This window comes from Trichomycterus rosablanca, chromosome 26, assembly GCF_030014385.1.
Source record: "Trichomycterus rosablanca isolate fTriRos1 chromosome 26, fTriRos1.hap1, whole genome shotgun sequence".
Classification (NCBI taxonomy): domain Eukaryota; kingdom Metazoa; phylum Chordata; class Actinopteri; order Siluriformes; family Trichomycteridae; genus Trichomycterus; species Trichomycterus rosablanca.
This window is the reverse complement of record NC_086013.1, coordinates 588,086-608,944: the sequence shown is the minus strand read 5'-3', so window position 1 is coordinate 608,944 and position 20,859 is coordinate 588,086. Positions and strand designations below refer to the sequence as shown.

Below are 20,859 nucleotides of genomic sequence, written 5' to 3'. Positions count from 1 at the left end.
TTTTTTGGGCCTCTTATATAGCAGAAAGAAACAGGATTCGTCTGACCTGTCGACCTTCTTCTGTTGCTCTGATGTCCAGTTCTGAAACCTGTGTGCACATTATAGGTGCTTTAAACAGTGGGCAGGAGATGCATGGGTACTCTGACTGGCACAGGAGGGTTGGATTCACCTCATCACCAGGATTCAAATCATCTGCAGTTTGGTCCTCAGTAGATCTTCTGTTGGTCCGTACTACACTCCACAGCCTACACGTCCTCGGACCTCTGTGGACGCGGAGTTGCCACGCCCATCTGTGACACCCCTCTCTAACGACCTGGTCCTGATCAAAGTCCCTCAGGTCCTTATGCTGATCAGATCTGCTGCATTGAACACCCGAGCCTTGAGGAAGCTCTCCGTACTGAAGCTCGTGGTTTTATTGTGATTCTCATGGTTTGGTGGTTCGGTGGTTCGGCGTCCACATACTTTTGACCATATATAAAAATAGTAAAGAATGAAGGGCGGGGAAGAAGTGTGTACAGAAAGTCTCTTTAACTGAGTATCAGGAAAGCAAACTGTAGGAGAACTGTGAAGTGTGGTGGTGGCAGCATCGCGCCACGAAGGTGCTTTTCTGCAGTTTGTTGTTTTTTTATTTATTTATTTATTTTAAACAATAATTTTGCAACAATAACAGCACAAAATATCTCAGAAGAATCTTTACACCTGTTTAAAAATTACTTTTACTTTTTTATTTTATTTATTTTTTAGTTTTTAGTTTTTTTCCTTCCAAAAATCAGAGCTTTTACTGTTCAAAGCAGATTTATTATTTATTTATTAAGGACAGAAGGTTTGAGCTCCTCATGGGTTCAGTTACACCCCAACATAAAAGTGAAGATCACGGACCTACCCCTCCCACGCCCCCTTCCCCAGGGCACTGCCCCCCCCGCTCCGAATTTCTTATCTAGAACCACCAGACCAAACAGGAAACTTCACAACAACAAACTACAGCCGAACAGTTCCTATTTTCATCCGACGCAGAAGGTCACCAGGGCGACAGAACAATAAAAATATAAACCTGCAAATATAAAAGTAAATAAATCACGTTTCATTAAACTCAGAGCTTCAGGAACCGGCTGCTTTATTTATTTAATTATTATTAAGTTTGTTCTCTATCACGGCCAGGATCCGGGGTTCGAAGTCCTAGCGGTGCTGTCAGCCGGTCAGGCGTCTGCTGGAACAGGAAGAGGAAATGGTCTTTCCTAAGCAGTCGGTGTGGCTATTTGAGCAGACCTCAGTATTTAGGATCAATCCTCTGTACAGTCGGTTTGTCTGATAGAAATCTGAGCTGAATATGAACATTAATATTAATAAGCTTTTATAAAATGATGTATTATCAGTAAATTATGAATCCCAGCGGTGTGGTGAAGCTTCAGAAGCTGCTGCAGGTTCTGCTGAGGGGAGCTGAAGGTTTGAATTATTTTTTGAGGGGACGTGGAGTGATGGAACAGATGAAGGAATTTATTTTCCAGGTTGAAGCCGTGACGGCCGTTTTTACGCCCCGCTGTCGTTTCACTGTCATCAACCATTACTGTTCCTCTCACCACCGTGACGTCTCAGAGATGCACAAAGCAAAGAAACTCCAGCGTCCTGCACAGAGCCCTGACCTCAGCCCCACTCACCAGCTCAGGGATGAACCGGAACACTGACTGATCGATCAGTGCCCAGACATACTTACTATATGGGCACAAATTCCCATACTTAGCTTCTCAGAGAGCTGAAAAGACCACAGAGGTCACTCTAGTTAGGTGTCCGAATACTTTTGGCTGTATCGTGTGTGTATATATATATGTATGTACTTTCATGAGCTGCGTTCTGATTGGTCAGGATTAAAAAAGTCACATTACGTCACTCAGCTTCCGCATTTTGAAGACCATAAGCCCAAAACTATGTGGACACCTGAGCGTGGGCATCAATACAAAGCCACCACGCCTGTTAATATCTCTACTCAACTGCTCAGGGATGAACCCCCCAGGTTCTGACTCCAGGTTCTAACCCTAGATCCTGACCCTTGGTCTCCACAGCGGTGCACTAGTGCATTAGCTCACGCTGCCATCAGCTTCTCTATTATAAAATCTTGGATGGTGGTTGTTGAAGTCATTGAGGTTCCTCTGCTCACTAGAACTGTTGCAGAACCTTTGTTGGTGTTCTGCATGAGCATTATGAGGAGGAGCTCCATCTGTGGGCCACATTCGGCCCCTGGGCTTCATTCTGGACCTGTCAGCGCTGTTAAAACTAATATGCTTTAAACGGAGGTTTTTCAGTGACCCCTGATAAACCTAAACTTCATCAGTCAACACTCAAGAGGAGAACCGGACCCCCCACGTATCACTAGATCCCATCCCGTCCCAGCGACGTTTATGGGTTTATAAAGCGCTTAAAGCTAACAGTCCGTGCGATGACGAGGATTATTTACAGCGAGGATGTACAGATAGAGATGCTGGCGTACAGAGAGCACGAGGGAGAGGAGCGACTGAGACCGAGAGATGAAAGCGCTTTTACCACCAAAAAGTCCACTTTATTTATGAAGCGCATTTAAAACCGCAGATGTCGAACAAAGTGAAGTTAAATGAATCCAAGCTGACGGGGGGGGGAGCACCCCGGCCAAACCGTTCGAACCCGAGTGCTCTCGCCCCCCGGCACTTTCATTCCAGTGCATTCATAACGGATCGTACACGAGTGTTTCATATATCTGGAATATTTATGCAAATATTTACACGTTCTGACCTTCAGCATCGTAAAAGTTCCACCGGTCACTTCGGCAGCTGCTCGATTCCCTGATAAACACTTTACTGCACAAACAGTCCATAAACACTGTAAAAGATCCAGGACGTCCATGTTTCTTACATTAAACACAACAGGAGTTCAGGACTGAGCCCCAGTTTGAGGGATTTTGAGGGATTTTGAAGGATTTTTAGTGACGGGTTGCAGGACGTCTGTCCACAGCGCAGGAGAACCGGCCAGGAACCCATTTGGCAGCTCTCAGATGAACACATCAGTTCAGCTAATCAATCAGCGCTGAGTTTAGTTAGCGTTATCACTTCCAGACGAGGCGTCTGCCGCAGTGCCGCGCCCTCACACATATATTATATATTATATATTTATTATATACATATTAGCACAGGTAGAGATCTGATCTAAAATGTGCAGGAATCAGCCGGACTTTAATCTGTTCTCCTCTCTGTGTTCCAGCTCGTAAACTGAAGAAGATCGGTCAGCTGAAGTCTCTGGACGAGGAGGGTCAGGTCCCGGTGCTGCCCGCCGGTCCCGGCTCGGTCGAGTCCATCCCGTATCTGTCACCCAAAGCCGGTCTGACGTTCCACTCTCAGCTCGTCTTCCTCAGCATCCTGGAGTCCATCGAGCCAGAGGTGGTGAACGCCGGACACGACCACGCCCAGCCCGACTCGGCCGCCGCCCTCCTCACCAGCCTCAACGAGCTTGGCGAGAGGCAGCTGGTTAAAGTGGTCAAATGGGCCAAAGGACTGCCAGGTGGGTTCATGGGTACAGAACGTACAAAATTCAAATAATAATAATAATAATAATAATAATAGAAACAATAATAATCACAATAACAATAAAAAAATAATAATAACAATAATAATAGATAATAATAATTATTATTTTTTGATAATTATGATATTTTAATCATTTTATTATTAATAATAATAATACAATAATGACAAAACTTATTATTAATAAAAATAATAATATTAATAATAATGATAATAATTACAAACTTTCTAAAAACAACAATAATATTATTATTAATAATAATAAAATAATTTATAAAAATCATTATAATATATTATTAATAGTAATACTACTACTAATAATAATAATGACAACTTATAAAATAATAAAAAATTAAAATAATTATAAAAAAATTAATAAAAAAAAATTAAGTGAGGGGGGGGGGGGGGGGGGGGCGTGAGGCGTGAGGCAGGCGGGGCGCGTGAGACGGGCGAGACACAGACGGGGGATAAAGGGCGGGAAAACGGGGACTCGCTAATGAGCGTCTGAAATTAAACGTACCGTGAGCAGTTCTGTTCTGTTTTACTGAATGTTCCACATCTGTACACAGAGGCCTGGCTCTTAGTCAGCATTCTGATTCATCCTAACATTGTTCCATAAGGTTGAGGTCACTGGAGTTCCTGAAACTTTACTGCATTTATTTACGTTTAATCCAGTCCAACCTACAGCTGCGAGTAGATGAGGGATAAGAGCCTCGCTCTGGGCCCACCGGTGGCAACCTGGAAGTGGTGGGGCTTGAACCAATGACCTTCTGATCACTATTCCAGTATCTTAAGCACTGAGCCACCACTGGCTGCAGAATTTGTATAAAAATAAACCAATCGGTCAGTTCTTACAGTCTTTAATCAGGTCCTGGTGAAAGCTGGAGATATCTCCAACATCTTCTGCCCTTCTGCTCCAACCCAGCCCTCCCTCAGTTCCAGGATTATTTATGACGCCCCTCATTTATTTATCATCAGCATCTATCAAAAAATGTTTTTATTTCCAGTCCAGGTCAGAACGACCTCCTGGACGCAACGGTCCGATGTTCGATGGACCATTGCAGAACGAATGCCCACTGAAACGTTCCTCAGCTCACTCATCATAAATCATCATAAATCACTCACTTGTCCATAATAACAACAATAATAATAATAAATGTTAATAATACATTTTAATAATAATGATATTTTAGTATTCATTTAAAAAATAAGAAGAAATTTGACATTATTTAACATAATAGTAATAATAATGCTAATAAGTATAATGACAAAACTTTAAAATTCTTATTGAAAAACTTATATAAAACTTATAAAATCACTACTGAAATTATTATAATAATATAATAATAATATAACAATGGACCGTCGCAGAACGAATGCCCACTGAAACACTGGGGGGCTGAAAATCCAGTAGATGCACCAGCTGAGTGATGCGACTTTTGAGTGATTCTCCAAAATTTCCTAACAAGCTTTGATGATTGATCCTCCATCATCTTCTCGTGGGTCGCGTCTTCAGTTTTCCTTTTTAAAACAGGATTATAAATTCGTTTATAAAATTATGTTTTTATTTTTAAAGGTTCTCGAGTTCCTTCGAGCTCACGACATTTTCTGCCTAACTGGAAATAATTGTGAGGAAATTTAGGGTCAGGTTGACACCACAAATTGTTCAGCGGTTTATAAATAAAACATCTGAAAGCTCCGGCGGGTTCATTTAGAGAAATAAATGTGAGGTCGCATTAAATAAAAAACACGCCGTATTAGCAAGTAAAATGAAGAGAGCGGAGAGATTATCAAACACAACACAACCAGATATAAAAGAGCCTGTCGGGTCAGAACGGTCCCGTTTCTGCTAAACACACCCACGTTAGAGACATCGCCGTCAGCAGCTCAGATCATCTCACCGTCCATCAAAAACACGGGCAACTTTTTATTTCAATAAATCACATTTACAGCATTTAGCAGAAACTTTTATCCAAAGTGACTTACAGTACTGTGACAGTGTACAGTCTAAGCTATTGAGGGTTAAGGGCCTGGCAGTGGTGGGGCTTAAACCAGCAACCTTGTGATTACTAGTCCAGCACCTTACCCACTAGGCTACAACTACCCTAAATCTATTCCTGTGTAAACCTGAGAAGTTAAACGTGAAGTACAGTCGCACAAAGAGGTGAGTCCTAATTCATCCCCTCACTCTCCAGTTCCTCTTATCTGAGGCCACAGGAGTCGAATCTGAAACGGAGACGCATTTCCCATCATCCTACACTCCCGAGAAGAGGGCGTGTCTAAATCCTCAGCTCCCTTAAAATGCTCCTGCTGAGGCGCCTTAATTCTGAGTGATGATCTGACTGAATGACGAGGGAGCGTCGGACGCCTCCTCAGCGCTGAAGATCAATCCCAGCATTCAGTGCGGCACGACTTTTCTCGCAAAAAACTACAAACATGGCGGACGAATATAATGAGGAGCAACCAACTGAGTTCCTTATACATGTAAATAAATTCTCACTGATGTGTAATCTGTATAAAGGTGTAATTATATACATATATATTATATACAGTGTATCACAAAAGTGAGTACACCCCTCACATTTCTGCAGATATTTAAGTATATCTTTTCATGGGACAACACTGACAAAATGACACTTTGACACAATGAAAAGTAGTCTGTGTGCAGCTTATATAACAGTGTAAATTTATTCTTCCCTCAAAATAACTCAATATACAGCCATTAATGTCTAAACCACCGGCAACAAAAGTGAGTACACCCCTTAGTGAAAGTTCCTGAAGTGTCAATATTTTGTGTGGCCACCATTATTTCCCAGAACTGCCTTAACTCTCCTGGGCATGGAGTTTACCAGAGCTTCACAGGTTGCCACTGGAATGCTTTTCCACTCCTCCATGACGACATCACGGAGCTGGCGGATATTCAAGACTTTGCGCTCCTCCACCTTCCGCTTGAGGATGCCCCAAAGATGTTCTATTGGGTTTAGGTCTGGAGACATGCTTGGCCAGTCCATCACCTTTACCCTCAGCCTCTTCAATAAAGCAGTGGTCGTCTAAGAGGTGTGTTTGGGGTCATTATCATGCTGGAACACTGCCCTGCGACCCAGTTTCCGGAGGGAGGGGATCATGCTCTGCTTCAGTATTTCACAGTACATATTGGAGTTCATGTGTCCCTCAATGAAATGTAACTCCCCAACACCTGCTGCACCCATGCAGCCCCAGACCATGGCATTCCCACCACCATGCTTGACTGTAGGCATGACACACTTATCTTTGTACTCCTCACCTGATTGCCGCCACACATGCTTGAGACCATCTGAACTAAACAAATTAATCTTGGTCTCATCAGACCATAGGACATGGTTCCAGTAATCCATGTCCTTTGTTGACATGTCTTCAGCAAACTGTTTGCGGGCTTTCTTGTGTAGAGACTTCAGAAGAGGCTTCATTCTGGGGTGACAGCCATGCAGACCAATTTGATGTAGTGTGCGGCGTATGGTCCGAGCACTGACAGGCTGACCCCCCACCTTTTCAATCTCTGCAGCAATGCTGACAGCACTCCTGCGCCTATCTTTCAAAGACAGCAGTTGGATGTGACGCTGAGCACGTGCACTCAGCTTCTTTGGACGACCAACGCAAGGTCTGTTCTGAGTGGACCCTGCTCTTTTAAAACGCTGGATGATCTTGGCCACTGTGCTGCAGCTCAGTTTCAGGGTGTTGGCAATCTTCTTGTAGCCTTTGCCATCTTCATGTAGCGCAACAATTCGTCTTTTAAGATCCTCAGAGAGTTCTTTGCCATGAGGTGCCATGTTGGAACTTTCAGTGACCAGTATGAGAGAGTGTGAGAGCTGTACTACTAAATTGAACACACCTGCTCCCTATGCACACCTGAGACCTAGTAACACTAACAAATCACATGACATTTTGGAGGGAAAATGACAAGCAGTGTTCAATTTGGACATTTAGGGGTGTAGTCTCTTAGGGGTGTACTCACTTTTGTTGCCGGTGGTTTAGACATTAATGGCTGTATATTGAGTTATTTTGAGGGAAGAATAAATTTACACTGTTATATAAGCTGCACACAGACTACTTTTCATTGTGTCAAAGTGTCATTTTGTCAGTGTTGTCCCATGAAAAGATATACTTAAATATCTGCAGAAATGTGAGGGGTGTACTCACTTTTGTGATACACTGTATATATCTGATTATGAGTTCCGGTCTGATTAGAATCCTCTACTGAGGAGCTGATCAGGGAGAAGTTTAGGTGGCGACACACCCTCCACAATGCTTCACAGGTGGACTGAGGTTTTAGTAATCAGAAGGTCACTGGTTTAAGCCTCACCACTGCCAGGTTGCCAAATGCTGTAAATGTAAGCGTAGATGTTTGTTATATTAAATTTATGTATATATTTTATTATATATATATATATTTAATTGCAGGGTTCCGTAACCTGCACGTGGATGATCAGATGACCATGATCCAGCACGCCTGGATGGCCGTCATGGTCTTCGCTCTGGGATGGAGATCCTACAAGAACGTCAACGCTCGGATGCTGTACTTCGCTCCGGACCTGGTCTTCAACGAGTCAGTCCAGTTTTACTTTCATTTTCTCTTCATGGTGTGAAAAAGTAATCACACCCCTCACACACACACACACACACACACACCATCCACTCTTACAAAATATCAGTCTGGAAAAGTAAACAAAGGCTTTGGGACTCCACTGAAACAAAGTGAGAGCCATCATCTCAGGTGGCTGCACCCAGGATAGGCACGTGAAGAGGCACATTTGCCCGCAGCCTCACCTCCCCCCTCCTGTATCTCCTTCAGCCTTTGTGAAGTCGTGATTATATTCCGTCCACGGCTGCCGTTTCTCTAATCGTCTGGTCCCGTCTCGCCACCGCTGCGTTAATTTCCTCCCTTTTTTAACGGCAATTTCCCAAACTGTCTTGTTAGCTTGTCTCTGCGCCGCGCACGCAGCGCGATATTAAAAGCTAAATTGTTAGCGAGAGCGTGTCGTTACGGGCCGTAACGAGGCTTTAATGAGTTGGAGAGACATTTAGCCTGTGCGATCTCTAACTAGCTGACGATATAAAACCTTTTCTTTATAAAATCTGTTTTCCTCTCCACACCCCTCCCCACACCCCCACACCTCAGCACTTTAATCACGCGTGATCCGTCTTCTGGACGCCACCGGACTCCGGGCGGGAGATGAACGGTCGTCGATGAAGATCTTTCACCGGGACACAAAGGAATGGGAGACAGGAGCGCTCCATCATCACCCTGACGTCCGTGGGATGAGGGTATCGGGATTTAGATCATTTTCCTGGACTTAAGGGGACAAAGTGAATATTTGGCAACCTTGTTTGGTCTGTAGCATACGCTACAACTGTGATCGAGGGGCCCAGCTCAGGGGCCCGACAGTGTCTGAATAGAGAAACCCAGGTGTTACAGCGGGATATTCCGCTATCACACCAGCACCGAGATTCTGAACTCCACGTACGCTAGGCCGAACCACCTTGTGGAATCTAAGTAGATCCTTGGAGCAAAGACCTGATCTTCTGATGATCTTCTGACAATCAGGTCTCTCAGAGTGTGAAGATCAGACAGGTCATCTTATTCTGGCTCAAATCAAGATCACGGTGGGTGGTTCCAGTTCCTGCAAAGCCTGGTTTATGACCTTTGAAAGGTCGCAGAAGTGCGTTGAAGGTGGGGATGGTCATCGTCGTTGAGGAGAGGAAGCCAGAAACCCCTGGAGGTCTGCAGGCAGGTCTGCAGTCTTTCCACCGCTCAGCACTTTGTGATGGACGGTCTGCCTGTTGCACGGATTCATGGATGTTCCACAATCCCAGGAAGATCGGTTTCAGCAGTTCTTGGGACAGTTCTTGGCGTTGCCACCGGTCGGCTGGGCGCCCTCTGGCGGGCGTAATTGGCAGTGCCTGCAGCCGATACTAATTGGCCACCGTATCTGCAGGGTGGGACGACCGGACTGTGTGTGGGTGGGATCTTCATACGCTGTGTAAGGACCCTGATTGGTGGAAGAGACGCGTGTACAGTGACGTGCTCTCCTCAGATGGAATCGGGTCTCCCTCAGCAGCGGAAGACAAACTGGCCACATTAAATCGGGAGGAAAGATCATGAATAGAGACGCGATAGCGCCGCGGTGCATTCGAACCCTGGATGCCGTTAGTATCGGGGTGGTGTCGTTTACCGCTTGTTTAAATCTATAAACTCTACGTCTCGTTTTATCCCCCTCGGTCGCTCCTCTCTGACCCTCGTCCTCTCGGTCTGCGTCTCATCATCCTCCCTCACGTTCCCCCTCCGGCATCTCGTCTCTCGTTTCGTTCGTCTCCTCGTTTTATTTCCTTTCCTCTAGTTCTCAGTCCCTCCTCGTCCTCTTTTTTTCTCTTTTAATCTATAAAGTCATAAAGTAAAGATCCTCCCTGTTGTTTTTCCCAGTCGTCCTCCTCGATCCATCCTTCACTCTTCCGTCCTCGTTTATTTATTTCTCCTCTCGTACGTCTCGCGCTCACGATCGTTTTCTCGTTTCGTTTCTCGCTTGTTTATTTCTTTTCTGTTTCTCTTTGTCCCTTAATATATTTATTTCTTGTTTGTTTGTCGTTTCATTTAATCTAAAGTTTCGACTCTTTTCCACCTCCCCTCACTGGCACGCTCTCCCCCCGTCCCCGTCCACCCCCCGTTCCCTCCCTGGTTCTGGAGGACGGTGAAACGTAGGCTGGTTCTGGTTTTTGTTTCTTCTCTCTGAGGAGCAGACGAAACCGTTCCAAAGAGGAGAAGACGACCAAAACAAAACAACGAATAAAAGACGTGTGTGGACGTGAAGCGCCGGTCCAAATGCCCGTTAACGCCCACCGTGTGGCAAGTGCCTGTCGACGCCTGTCTCGTTAGTTTCACCCTTTCCCATTCCCAGTCCAGCACCACCCTAACCACCGGGTAGTGCCAGTTCCTTCCAGGCCACATCATTGTCAGGCTCATCATCCGGTCCACGTAACCTGTCCACCCTATTACTACCCACCCAGACTGCTCATCCACCCTCTAAGATGCCACTCCTTGCTTCCTGTGCCACCCCATCACCCCGTCACACAAACACAGATCCCAAACTCTGGTCCTTTTCGGCACCGCTGGGTCCCAGTTGGACGAGCCACCTTGCTGGGAGCCTGAAGGTTTGGGTGGAACCTCAGTAGATCCATGGAGCAAAGACTTGATCTTCTGAAGATCTTCTGACAATCAGGTCTCTCAGGGTGTGAAGATCAGACAGGTCATCTTATTCTGGCTCAAATCAAGGTCACGGTGGTGGTTCCAGTTCATCCAAAGTCCGGTTTATGACTTTTGGAAGGGCGCAGAAGTGCTTTGAAGGTGGAGATGGTCATCATCGCTGAGGAGAGGAACCCAGGAACCCCTGGAGATCTGCAGGCATTTAGTCTTTTCACCGCTCAGCACTTTGTGATGGACGGTCTCTTTGTTGCACAGAATCGTGGATGTTCCACAACTCCAGGAAGATCGGTTTCAGCAGTTCCTCGGAACAACTGAACCACTCTTCATCCGTTTGGAGTTGCTCATCCCAAAGGTGCTGAGTGGGGTTGAGACCACTGGAGTTTATCCAAACCAAACCAGGTCTTTATGGTCCATCGCTTTGTCCTCAGGGACTAGACCATGCTTCATTTTCCATCTACACCGAGGGTGCCAATAATTCCTGAGCCGCCCACGTTTCCATAATTATTTGGACCGGGCTCGAACCTTCCCTCGGCTCTCCTCTAAGCTTCACACTTTTGTTCTTGTAAAATATTCGTCCGTTTCTCGCTGTTCCACTACAGCGTTTCGGAGGGGGAACACCTCACACCCCGCTATGAAGGATAGCAACAAGGGCCCCTCTGGGGAGGTTTTGGCACTTTCACCCCCCTGATGAGGAGAGCCCCCTCCTGGGCCGGAAGCGTCCTGAAGAGCTTCTCCCCCGCCGAGGCTCAGGAGGAGGTTCAGGGAACGAGAGCCGTAATTCTCGACGGTGAAGGTAACGAGACAGGTCAGAGCGGGGCGGGGCACGTACCCAGCGTAACGAGGCTTAAAGAGCAAAGTGAGTCGCCCTCATAAAGGTCATCCCAAAACTTAATGCCAGCGCTGTTCCGGCGGGCGAGGGCAGGGCACCGAGAGAGAGACCAGTGTTTATTATTAGATTTAAAATCACACCAAGAACGAAACGTCAAGTTCGGGATGCAGTTTGAAATTTGCAGTGCCTCATGTGACCCCCTCGCACCCGAACCTCGACCCCGACCAGACAGGAGTTTCTGACTCTCACGTTGCTGCTTTGCTTCTATTCCATGACAGTGCCCCGCCATAGCCAATCATGTCTTTACGGACACCTGTCTGACTTATGGCACCGTGTAGAATCTAACCCAGGTGTCAGTGGTGGTGGGATACCAAAACAGATCACTCCGATAAATAGCGGTCACGATCATCAGTGCACACAGAGCAGCAGACAAAATCCTCCACTAGTCTGCTGGGTGGGAAAAGATGAGACAAAAAAGTGGGCGGGGTCTTGGACGCTGTGTAAGGACCCTGGTTAGTATCCCGAGGCGCCTGTACAGAAGTGGAGGAACGTGGAGATCAGCGCGTGACTCTCCGTGAGCGAGACCGACCTCACGCACCGATCCACCGAAGTACGGGGGGATAAAAAGGGGTCGGTGGAGTGCGTGTCGGAGGGAGGGTGTGTCAGGAGAATATACCAAACTCATACATCATCGGGGTCTCCAGCAGAGGAAGAGGAACTGGCTACGACTAAACTGGGAGATAAAGGGAGAAAATGCAGAAACAAACTTTAGGCGTAAAGCGTTTGTCCCGTTTGATGGACGACGTTAGGGTGAAAAGTCGGAACATTACGATCGTCTGGGTTTCGGCGTCTCTTTAAGGATGGAACCCGCCGCAGGGGTGTTTTTTTTTTTTTTTTTTAAGTCTGCAGGGGGGTAGAGGAAGACGGGAGCAGATTCGGACACTGGACGACGTAATTGGGGTCGTAGGGAAATAAAATCGTACGATTAAAGAGCTGGACAGGATTTACGAGCTGATTATTTTTTTGTTTGATTTTCTGAAGGTTCTGCGTGGATGCTGGACCTTAGTGTGGCTCACATCACTGCTCTGTAAGCTCTTGTGGTAAAATGGACACGAGTCCCTGCAGTTATGGTTCGAACTGTGTTGTGTTAATACTCGTGAGAAGTAAAGAGTCCGAGCTGTAAAGGTTTGTGAGAACCGTTCGGAGCAGAAAGGAACCGTGAAGAGGAAACGCTTCCACTAAAGATCTGAGGAACTGTCCGAGGAACCTTCAAGAAAGAAACCAGATTTCTCTTTCATCACGTTCTTCTAACTTTGTCTGTCGTTCTCGTTAAGTCTACACTCTCTCCCCACCCAGAATTTTCCGGCACCCCCCACGGTGGTCCTCCGGACCACAATAGAACCGTGCCGGGTTTGTTTGGGCTTCTGTTGTCTTATTAAGATGTGCAGGATTTTTTTGTCACGCTGCAGATTGGATTTCGGCGCCAGCGGACTCCTTCAATACCCCTCGCTCGCTCCTCCTCCTCCTCCCCTCGCTAACAGAGGAGGATGATAAAAGAGGAAGATGAAACGCATCTGCTCCTCTCCGCCGCTCTTCACTCGCCCGCATTGTCCGTCTCGCCCGGGATGTGTGCAGCGCGGGGGGAGAGAAATGCGCCGGTGATATTTCGGGGACTTTTCTTCTCTGGTTTATCTGGTGCGAGTCTCTCGGCTCGTCCTCGTCTCGCTTAACGAGAGATGATTTCAGAACCATCCCTGATCATCTCGCCTCGTCTCAGCTCGTCTCGTCTCCACTTTTCCTTCTCGTTTATCCGCCGTCGCTTAGTTCTTCATTTTTTCTGTCCTCTCTCGCGGCCCGTCGGTCTTTTGTTCTCCTTTGGGCCTCGTTTAGATCACGAGTTCCTCCCTGTGATCTCCGTCCTCCGTCCGCTGAACCCACTGCTTCATTCTGATTCATTCATTCATTCAGTGTTTGTTTACTACTGCTGTATCCTGGTCAGGGTCCCGGTGGGTCAGATTCACTAGGGGAAAGGCAGGAAACACCCCGGACAGTCACCAATTTATCACAAGGCACACACACACTTGAAACAAGGGAGAACATGCAAACCAGCTCATTCTTACACACTTGTGACCCAGTGCTAGCTTGTTAAGGGCCTTGCTCAGGGGCCCAACAGTGAACAGGATTGAACCAGGGACTTTGTCACCGAATCGATACCGTTGCAGATTTTCGTTCGGCGTTCCTCTTGTTTCGTCGCCCCCCCGCCTCAGAAGGCCACGTGTGGGGCGTCTCTGTGATCCTCATGTAGAGATGAAACGCTAAACAATATTAAACCCTCTCAAACGTGATACGTTGATTCCTGTTTTTATTTTATCGGATTTATATCTGATGTCATGTTGAAGCTCGGAGTGATTGAAGCAGCAGACGGGATAATCGTGATGATCCCAGACCGTCCATCTCGCTCAGAGAGGCGCTCACACGATCGTCCTCCGCTTCATATCAAACACATTTGGGATAATCAGGGTTCTTTATGCCAGCGCATCTCTACGATTCTCTCTCTCAGACCCCCCAAGATCAGAAGTGTTTTTCTTTCACCCCTTCGACACCACAAAGTCGATGAATCCATGATGATGATGGTGTGTGTATGTGGGTACTATCTAATCGAAATGGTAGGAGCTTCCTCACCTGGGTCTGCTTGAGCGGGATCTGCATCAACAACTCGTAGTGCTTGTTCACTGACCTTTGAACTATTGAGGTGGCAAATTAAATTTGACATCACAAAACTTCACTCATTTATTCGTCAGTTTATCACCTCTGTATCCTGGTCAGGGTCGCAGTGAGACAGGAAACACCGGGGACAGGTCGCCAGTCCATCACAGGGCACACACACACACACATCCTGGTGGACTGTGGCCCCCTGGTTGGTCATTTAAAAATGAACACAAAATCCATTATTATTATATTTATTATTATTTTTATTTTATTATTATTATTATTATTATTATATTTATTATTATTATTATTATATTTATTATTATTATTATATGTATTATTATTATTATATTTATTGTTATTATTATTATTATATTTATTATTATTATTATTTTATTTATTTTTATTATACATATTATTACACATTTAATTATACATATGATTATTATTATTATTATTATATTTATAATTATTATTATATTTATTTTTAATTTATTCTTTTTATTATTATATTTATTATTATTATTATTATAGTTATTACTTTTATATGTATTATTATTATTATATTTATTCTTTTTATATGTATTATTATTATTATTATATTTATTATTTTTATATGTATTATTATTATTATTATATTTATTATTTTCATATGTATTATTATTATTATTATATTTATTATTATTATTGACCTTGTTTTGTTCGAACAACGTTCTGTAATAATTGGGGAACTGGGGACACCAGTTGTTGTGGGTGTGAAGGTGGGTCAGGACTGCAGGCAGGCCAGACAAGCACCTGCACTCTCTTACTATGGAGTCACACAGCTGAAATGGAATATTCTTCTAACATTACTGCCCGACCTCACAAATGATGGGTACAAACGTCCACAGACACACTCCAAAATCTTGGTACAGCCATGTAAGCCTTGATACAACCATGCCCAACAATTCGACCAAACAGTGATTAATCCGGGCGTGGTTTTGGTGCTCCGAGCCCCACATTTCCCAGCTGATTCTGACTCCCATCTCTGTCCTCTGTTCCTCTCTCTCGTCCTCACGACGTGTGGTCGTTACGCTGCATTAAAACGTGTTTAAATGAGTGTAAATATTTAATACCTATTAATGCATAAGTGAGATCGTAAATCCAAGATCATGTGGTTTCCTCTCTCTCTCTCTCTCTCTCTCTCTCTGTGTGGGTGTCTCTCGCCCAGTCGCAGGATGCACATCTCCAGCATGTACGAGCACTGTATGCAGATGAAGAACCTGTCGCAGGAGTTCGTCCTGCTGCAGGTCACACAGGAAGAGTTCCTTTGCATGAAGGCCCTCCTACTGTTCAGCATCAGTGAGTAGCCACCAATCAGAGCGCGCCGCCACAATGCAAATAATGCGCCGCCACTACGTTCCCTCATCCCGAACTTTTTATACAAACTCGTCCTTAAAGCTCGTCACCGGTCTCCACCCACAAATCCCCACAGTCCTTGTCTCTGTCCTTTACCGCTGACCACGCGCTCACATCGGCAGAGATGCCACGAAGCTTCGGAATTTAATTCCCCGCGACAGGAGGCGGAGCGAGCGTAACTTTATGCTAATTATGCGCTCGGTAGATACGAGCCGGTAAAGTACGCCGTACCACCATGGCGTCAGTGCTTGGCATCAAAGAAACCATAGCAACCAAAGGTTCAGAAACGACCATGGGCGATGACGACCTCTCTGTGTCCAAACCATCACCGTGGGTCCGTCCCCTGCCCCGTTCCATCCCAACAGGTCCAACTTCCTTCTCCAACCGTCACCAAAGCTCCGTCCTGGTCCCCAGACTTTCACCGCGGTCCAACCATCCCTGCAGGTCATGTGTTTGTTCCTGTTCCGTTTCCATCTTGTCCCCGTGGTCACCTTTAGGTCTGTGTTCGTGTCCCCTGCCAGTTAGGAGAACTGGAACCTCAAGACCTTCTTTGTTTCTTGGTCTCCGTGCTGTTACTGGAGGTCTGTCTCGTCTTGTATCTGTCCCCAAACCTTCACTGTAGACCTGCATTCGTCCCCGCACCATCTCTACACCCCCGTCCCGTCCCTACAGAACCTTCCAGACAGTCGGGAGTGTGGGAAAGTGCAGAAACTTTTTGAAGAACCTTCGTAGGTCCAGCTGGCCCCAGTATGGTCCTTTTGTTGTTCCCTAAAGTCTGTATCTGTTGCTCAGTCATCACTGCAGGCCTCTCATCGCTCCCCGAACATTACCGCGCTCCCCTGAAGCTCCATTTCGGTCTCCGGACTGTCATCACCGTATCCTCACCGTCCTCAGACGTTCCTCATTCCCAAACTCTCACTGCAGCTCGTGTTTCCTTTTCCAAAACTGTCCCTGACCCCTGTGTGCCACCGCTGTGCCACACGCCACAATCCCCACGTTCCCTCCGGTCCTGATCATGGACCAGTTGGGTGAAAAGATCCAACTCTTCTGTCTCTGACCCTGCGGTCCCCTGAATCCCAGAGAAACCAGTTCTCATTACTCCTCTCCAGCACTCCGCCTCACAGTCTGAATCCTGATGATCCCGCTGGTTGCCGCGGTGATGAATGAGCGATCGACAGTCCGCTTTAATCCAGTCAGAGTGACGGTGAGGAGAAGTAAAGAGCTCCGCTCCGCTCCTTCATCACCACCGAACATCCCTAATACGCGCTTTAGCGGGATTCCCGCGGGAACGCCGCACCCCGTCCCCGTTCCCACCGTCTCAGCGGGAGTGTTTATGATGCCTTTCCCACAGTCAGCGCGGCGGTACTTAGCGCCGTCCCCGTTACCAAAACAATTGGTTTTAGCGTTTACAGGATGAGAGAACGAGATACCGTCCGCGGCTCAGTCGTTTACATTCGTCTTCTCCACCGTATCACCCTAATTTTACCCCCTATTTTACCCCCCTCGTTCCCCCTGTAGTTCCTGTGGAGGGGCTGAAGAGTCAGAAGTACTTTGATGAGTTGAGGGTGACGTACATTAACGAGCTCGATCGTCTCATTAACTACGGCAGGAAGAGCAACTGTGCCCAACGATTCTACCAGCTCACCCGCCTCATGGACTCTCTACAACCGGTAACACACACTCACACACACACACACTCACACACACACACACTCACACACACACACACTCACACACTCACACACACTTACACTCACACACACACACACACACTCACACACACACACACACACTCACACACACACACTCACACTCACACACACTTACACTCACACACTCACACACACTAATACACACTCTAATACACACACTAATACACACACTAATACACACTCTAATACACACACTAATACATACACAATAATACGCACATTTACAATACACACACTAATAATTACACTAACACACAGCTTTTGATTAGTGTGTGTGTGTGTGTGTGTGTTTCTGCTTTTCTTTTTTGTTTCTCGTCTTTTCCGTATTTTTATTCTCTCTTCTTTCTTTCTTCTGCTCTTTTACTCTCCTCTCTCTCTCTCTCTCTCTCTCTCAATTCAATTCAATTCAATTCAATTTGCTTTATTGACATGACACATTTACATATTTGTATACTCTCTCTCTCTCTGTTCTTTTCTGACCTCATTTTCTTTTCCTGCTGTTTGTACTTCTCTTTTCTCTTTTCTCTTTCTCACTCCGTCTCGGCTCTCTCACCTCTCTGACCCGCCGTCTCTTCAGGTTCCTCCACTCGACTCTCTCCTCTCAGAACCGACTTCATTTCTGCTTTAATCCTCGTCCAGCTTCACTTCCTGAGTTCTTTCTTATTGAGTTCTTTTCACCTCCGTTTCTTCTTTTTTTCTTCGTCTCTTCTGCTCCATTATATTGTTTATTTATTTATTTATTATTTTATCCTTTCCTCTGTCTAACATCTCTCCTCACCTCCTCTCTACATTTCCTCGCCCTTCTATAAACCGTCCTCCTCGTACCTTTATATTCACTCTGTATTATTTATATATTTATTTATTTATATATTTATTTATTTATATATTTATATATTTGTATATTTATGTATTTATTTATTTGTGTGGTTGCAGATCGTGCGGAAGCTGCACCAGTTCACCTTCGACCTGTTTGTTCAGGCTCAGTCGTTACCCACCAAGGTGAGCTTCCCGGAGATGATCGGCGAAATCATCTCGGTGCAGGTACCAAAGATCCTCGCCGGCCTGGCTAAACCCATCCTGTTCCACAAAAGCGTGACTCCGCCCCCTCGCGCACCGCGACTGGACACGCCCACCCAGCCGAATCTGGTCTGATCTGTTATGATCGGGTCGCGTCGTGTCCGGTTCCTCGACTCCGGCGTCACTTTTTTTTTGTCATGGTTCTGCAGGGAGACTTAAAATAAGTCCTCATTTTTACTTTCTCTCTCTCTCTCGCACTCACTCACTCGCTCTCTCCATCCTCTCACACTCGCTCTCTCTTTGTCCTCTCGCGCTGCCTCTCTCTTTCTTTCTACGACAAAAAAAACAGAAAGAAATGGTAGTAAATGTGCGGAGGATCATTACATCATTACGCCGGTCTATCTTCTGCTCACAAATCATCTCAGATCATTTTCTCACACCGGTGTCGCTCTCTCCTCTCTCTCTCTCTCTCTCTGTATCTCTCTCGCCCATCCTCACTTTTCTCTCCAGCGTTTTATTCCTGAAGAGTCTGAAGAGCTTCGGCGTGTCACCAGTTGGACAGATTTATAAAAAAGAGAAAAGAAAAGAAAGAAAAAAGAAATAATAAAATAATAAAAGAAGAGACGTCGTTGCCTTTAGTTTTATCTGAGCCGTGAGAAGACGAAGTTTGCACTAGAAAGTTTCCCGTTCAGAAGCTCTGAGGTCTGTTTACTTCACATACGACTCTATGCATTTGGAAAAAAAATATATTAAATAAATGTTAAAAAAATAAAAATAATAAAAGGTCTAAAAGGTCTGAAAGGTCTAAAAGGTAAACTGCCATACGCCTTTTCAAAACATCATAAAATAATAATAATAATAATAAACGACTACCAGAATAAAGCTAGCGCTGCTTTTTACTCCAAATTTAATCACTGACCAAATCGACGACAATCGTAATGTGCTTCTTATCCGTGCCTGATTATATTTTTATTTCTATTTTGCAACCTGATACGTCAATCAAAACGTAATCAGAACGTAATCAGAGCGTAAATCACGGCTGCAAACCTGGAACAATTCAACAAGTCAACACGCTGCGAAACCAAGCTGCTAACGTGTTTTATTAAGGGTTTAAATTTATTTGACTTCTGGCTAGTCTCTCTCTCGCTAACGTGTTCTCGCGTGGTTTTCTTTATAGCGAATCGAGCTAACTCTGCCGCTCCTGTATATGAACGTAGCTGAACATGTGTCGGTGCTTCTGCAGTAAATAAATCTCTGCATGTACGACTGTAACACTTCCAGCCCCATCGCTTTTACTTTTTTATTCTGAGCGTTACCGCTGCGTGTCCGACTTTGTTTTTTTTCTCTGTGAAATTTTTTAGCCAAAAACAAAGAAAACTAAACGAACGCTTTTGCACTTGGATGTAAATCTTCCAGCTCACCGCTGACGCCTTTATCGTAGCGTAGCGCCCGTTCCTCTCGTCTCCTCATCAGCAATAAGTCATAAAAACATCCGACGTATCGCTAAACGATCGCAAAGAGCCCTGAAATGAACCGAACCTTTACCGCGCACAATCCCTCGCTAGCATTAGCTCAGCATACTTGCGCCACAGCTAAATAGCTAGCTAACTTCCATCTCTACAGATGATAAACAAAGCTATTTTAGATCTGTTGTAATCTTAACCAGCTAAGCGAAAGCTGACTAACATGGCACAGTCTGTCCCCCTCTTCCCTCCTCCTGCTCCGCCCTTCTCCTAATATCCCCCGCTCTGTTTTTAGGGATGAGCCGCTCGGTTACGCCTCCGTAGATCTGAATAATTAAATGATCTTGATAATAAAAGAAGTAAAAAAATGCCAGAATCAATCAAACTACTAAATCAATCAGTGTGAAATAAATAAATAAAATCCACTGCGTTTAGCGATTGTGTTTGATATTTAATTATTATAAATTATAAAATGTAAATGTAAATTTATGACCAAAACTTTTAACCAGACACTGACGTTTTCTGTTTTTTTAACCGAGCTGTTCTTCATGTCATGCTGGAACAGGAAAAGCCCTTCCCTAAGCTGTTGCCGCACAGTCAGAATCATGTCAATTCCTTTATACTTTATATGATTGATTTATTACACCAGTTAGTAACTGTTGTAGCTGAAACACTTGAATTTAATGATTAGAAGGGCGTCCACATACTTTTGACAATGTAGTGTATTAAAGACTAATATTAATAAGTAGCTTTATTACCCATTATTATAATTATTATTACATTTATTATTATTAATATAATAATAATAACTAATAATGACATTATTAATAGTTATGGTATTATTATTTTTTTATTATTATTATTATTATGATTATTATTGTATATCTGACAGCTCATCCCTCTCTTTCCCCTTTTTCTCTCTTTGTTCTGTCTCAGTTTCGTCTTTGTTCCC

At 45.0% G+C, this 20,859-nt stretch overlaps 1 protein-coding gene across 1 annotated transcript; it reads left to right on the top strand.

The window, feature by feature from the left end:
• The first annotated feature begins 1,379 nt into the window (after positions 1-1,379).
• On the top strand, positions 1,380-20,275 carry LOC134303669 (androgen receptor-like). Its single transcript, XM_062989146.1, has 6 exons — positions 1,380-1,443; positions 3,226-3,522; positions 7,983-8,127; positions 15,528-15,658; positions 17,234-17,385; positions 18,361-20,275. Exons 1-6 carry the CDS (start codon positions 1,380-1,382, stop codon positions 18,577-18,579), a joined length of 1,008 nt encoding a protein of 335 aa, XP_062845216.1. The 3' UTR covers positions 18,580-20,275.
• The last annotated feature ends 584 nt before the right edge of the window (positions 20,276-20,859 follow it).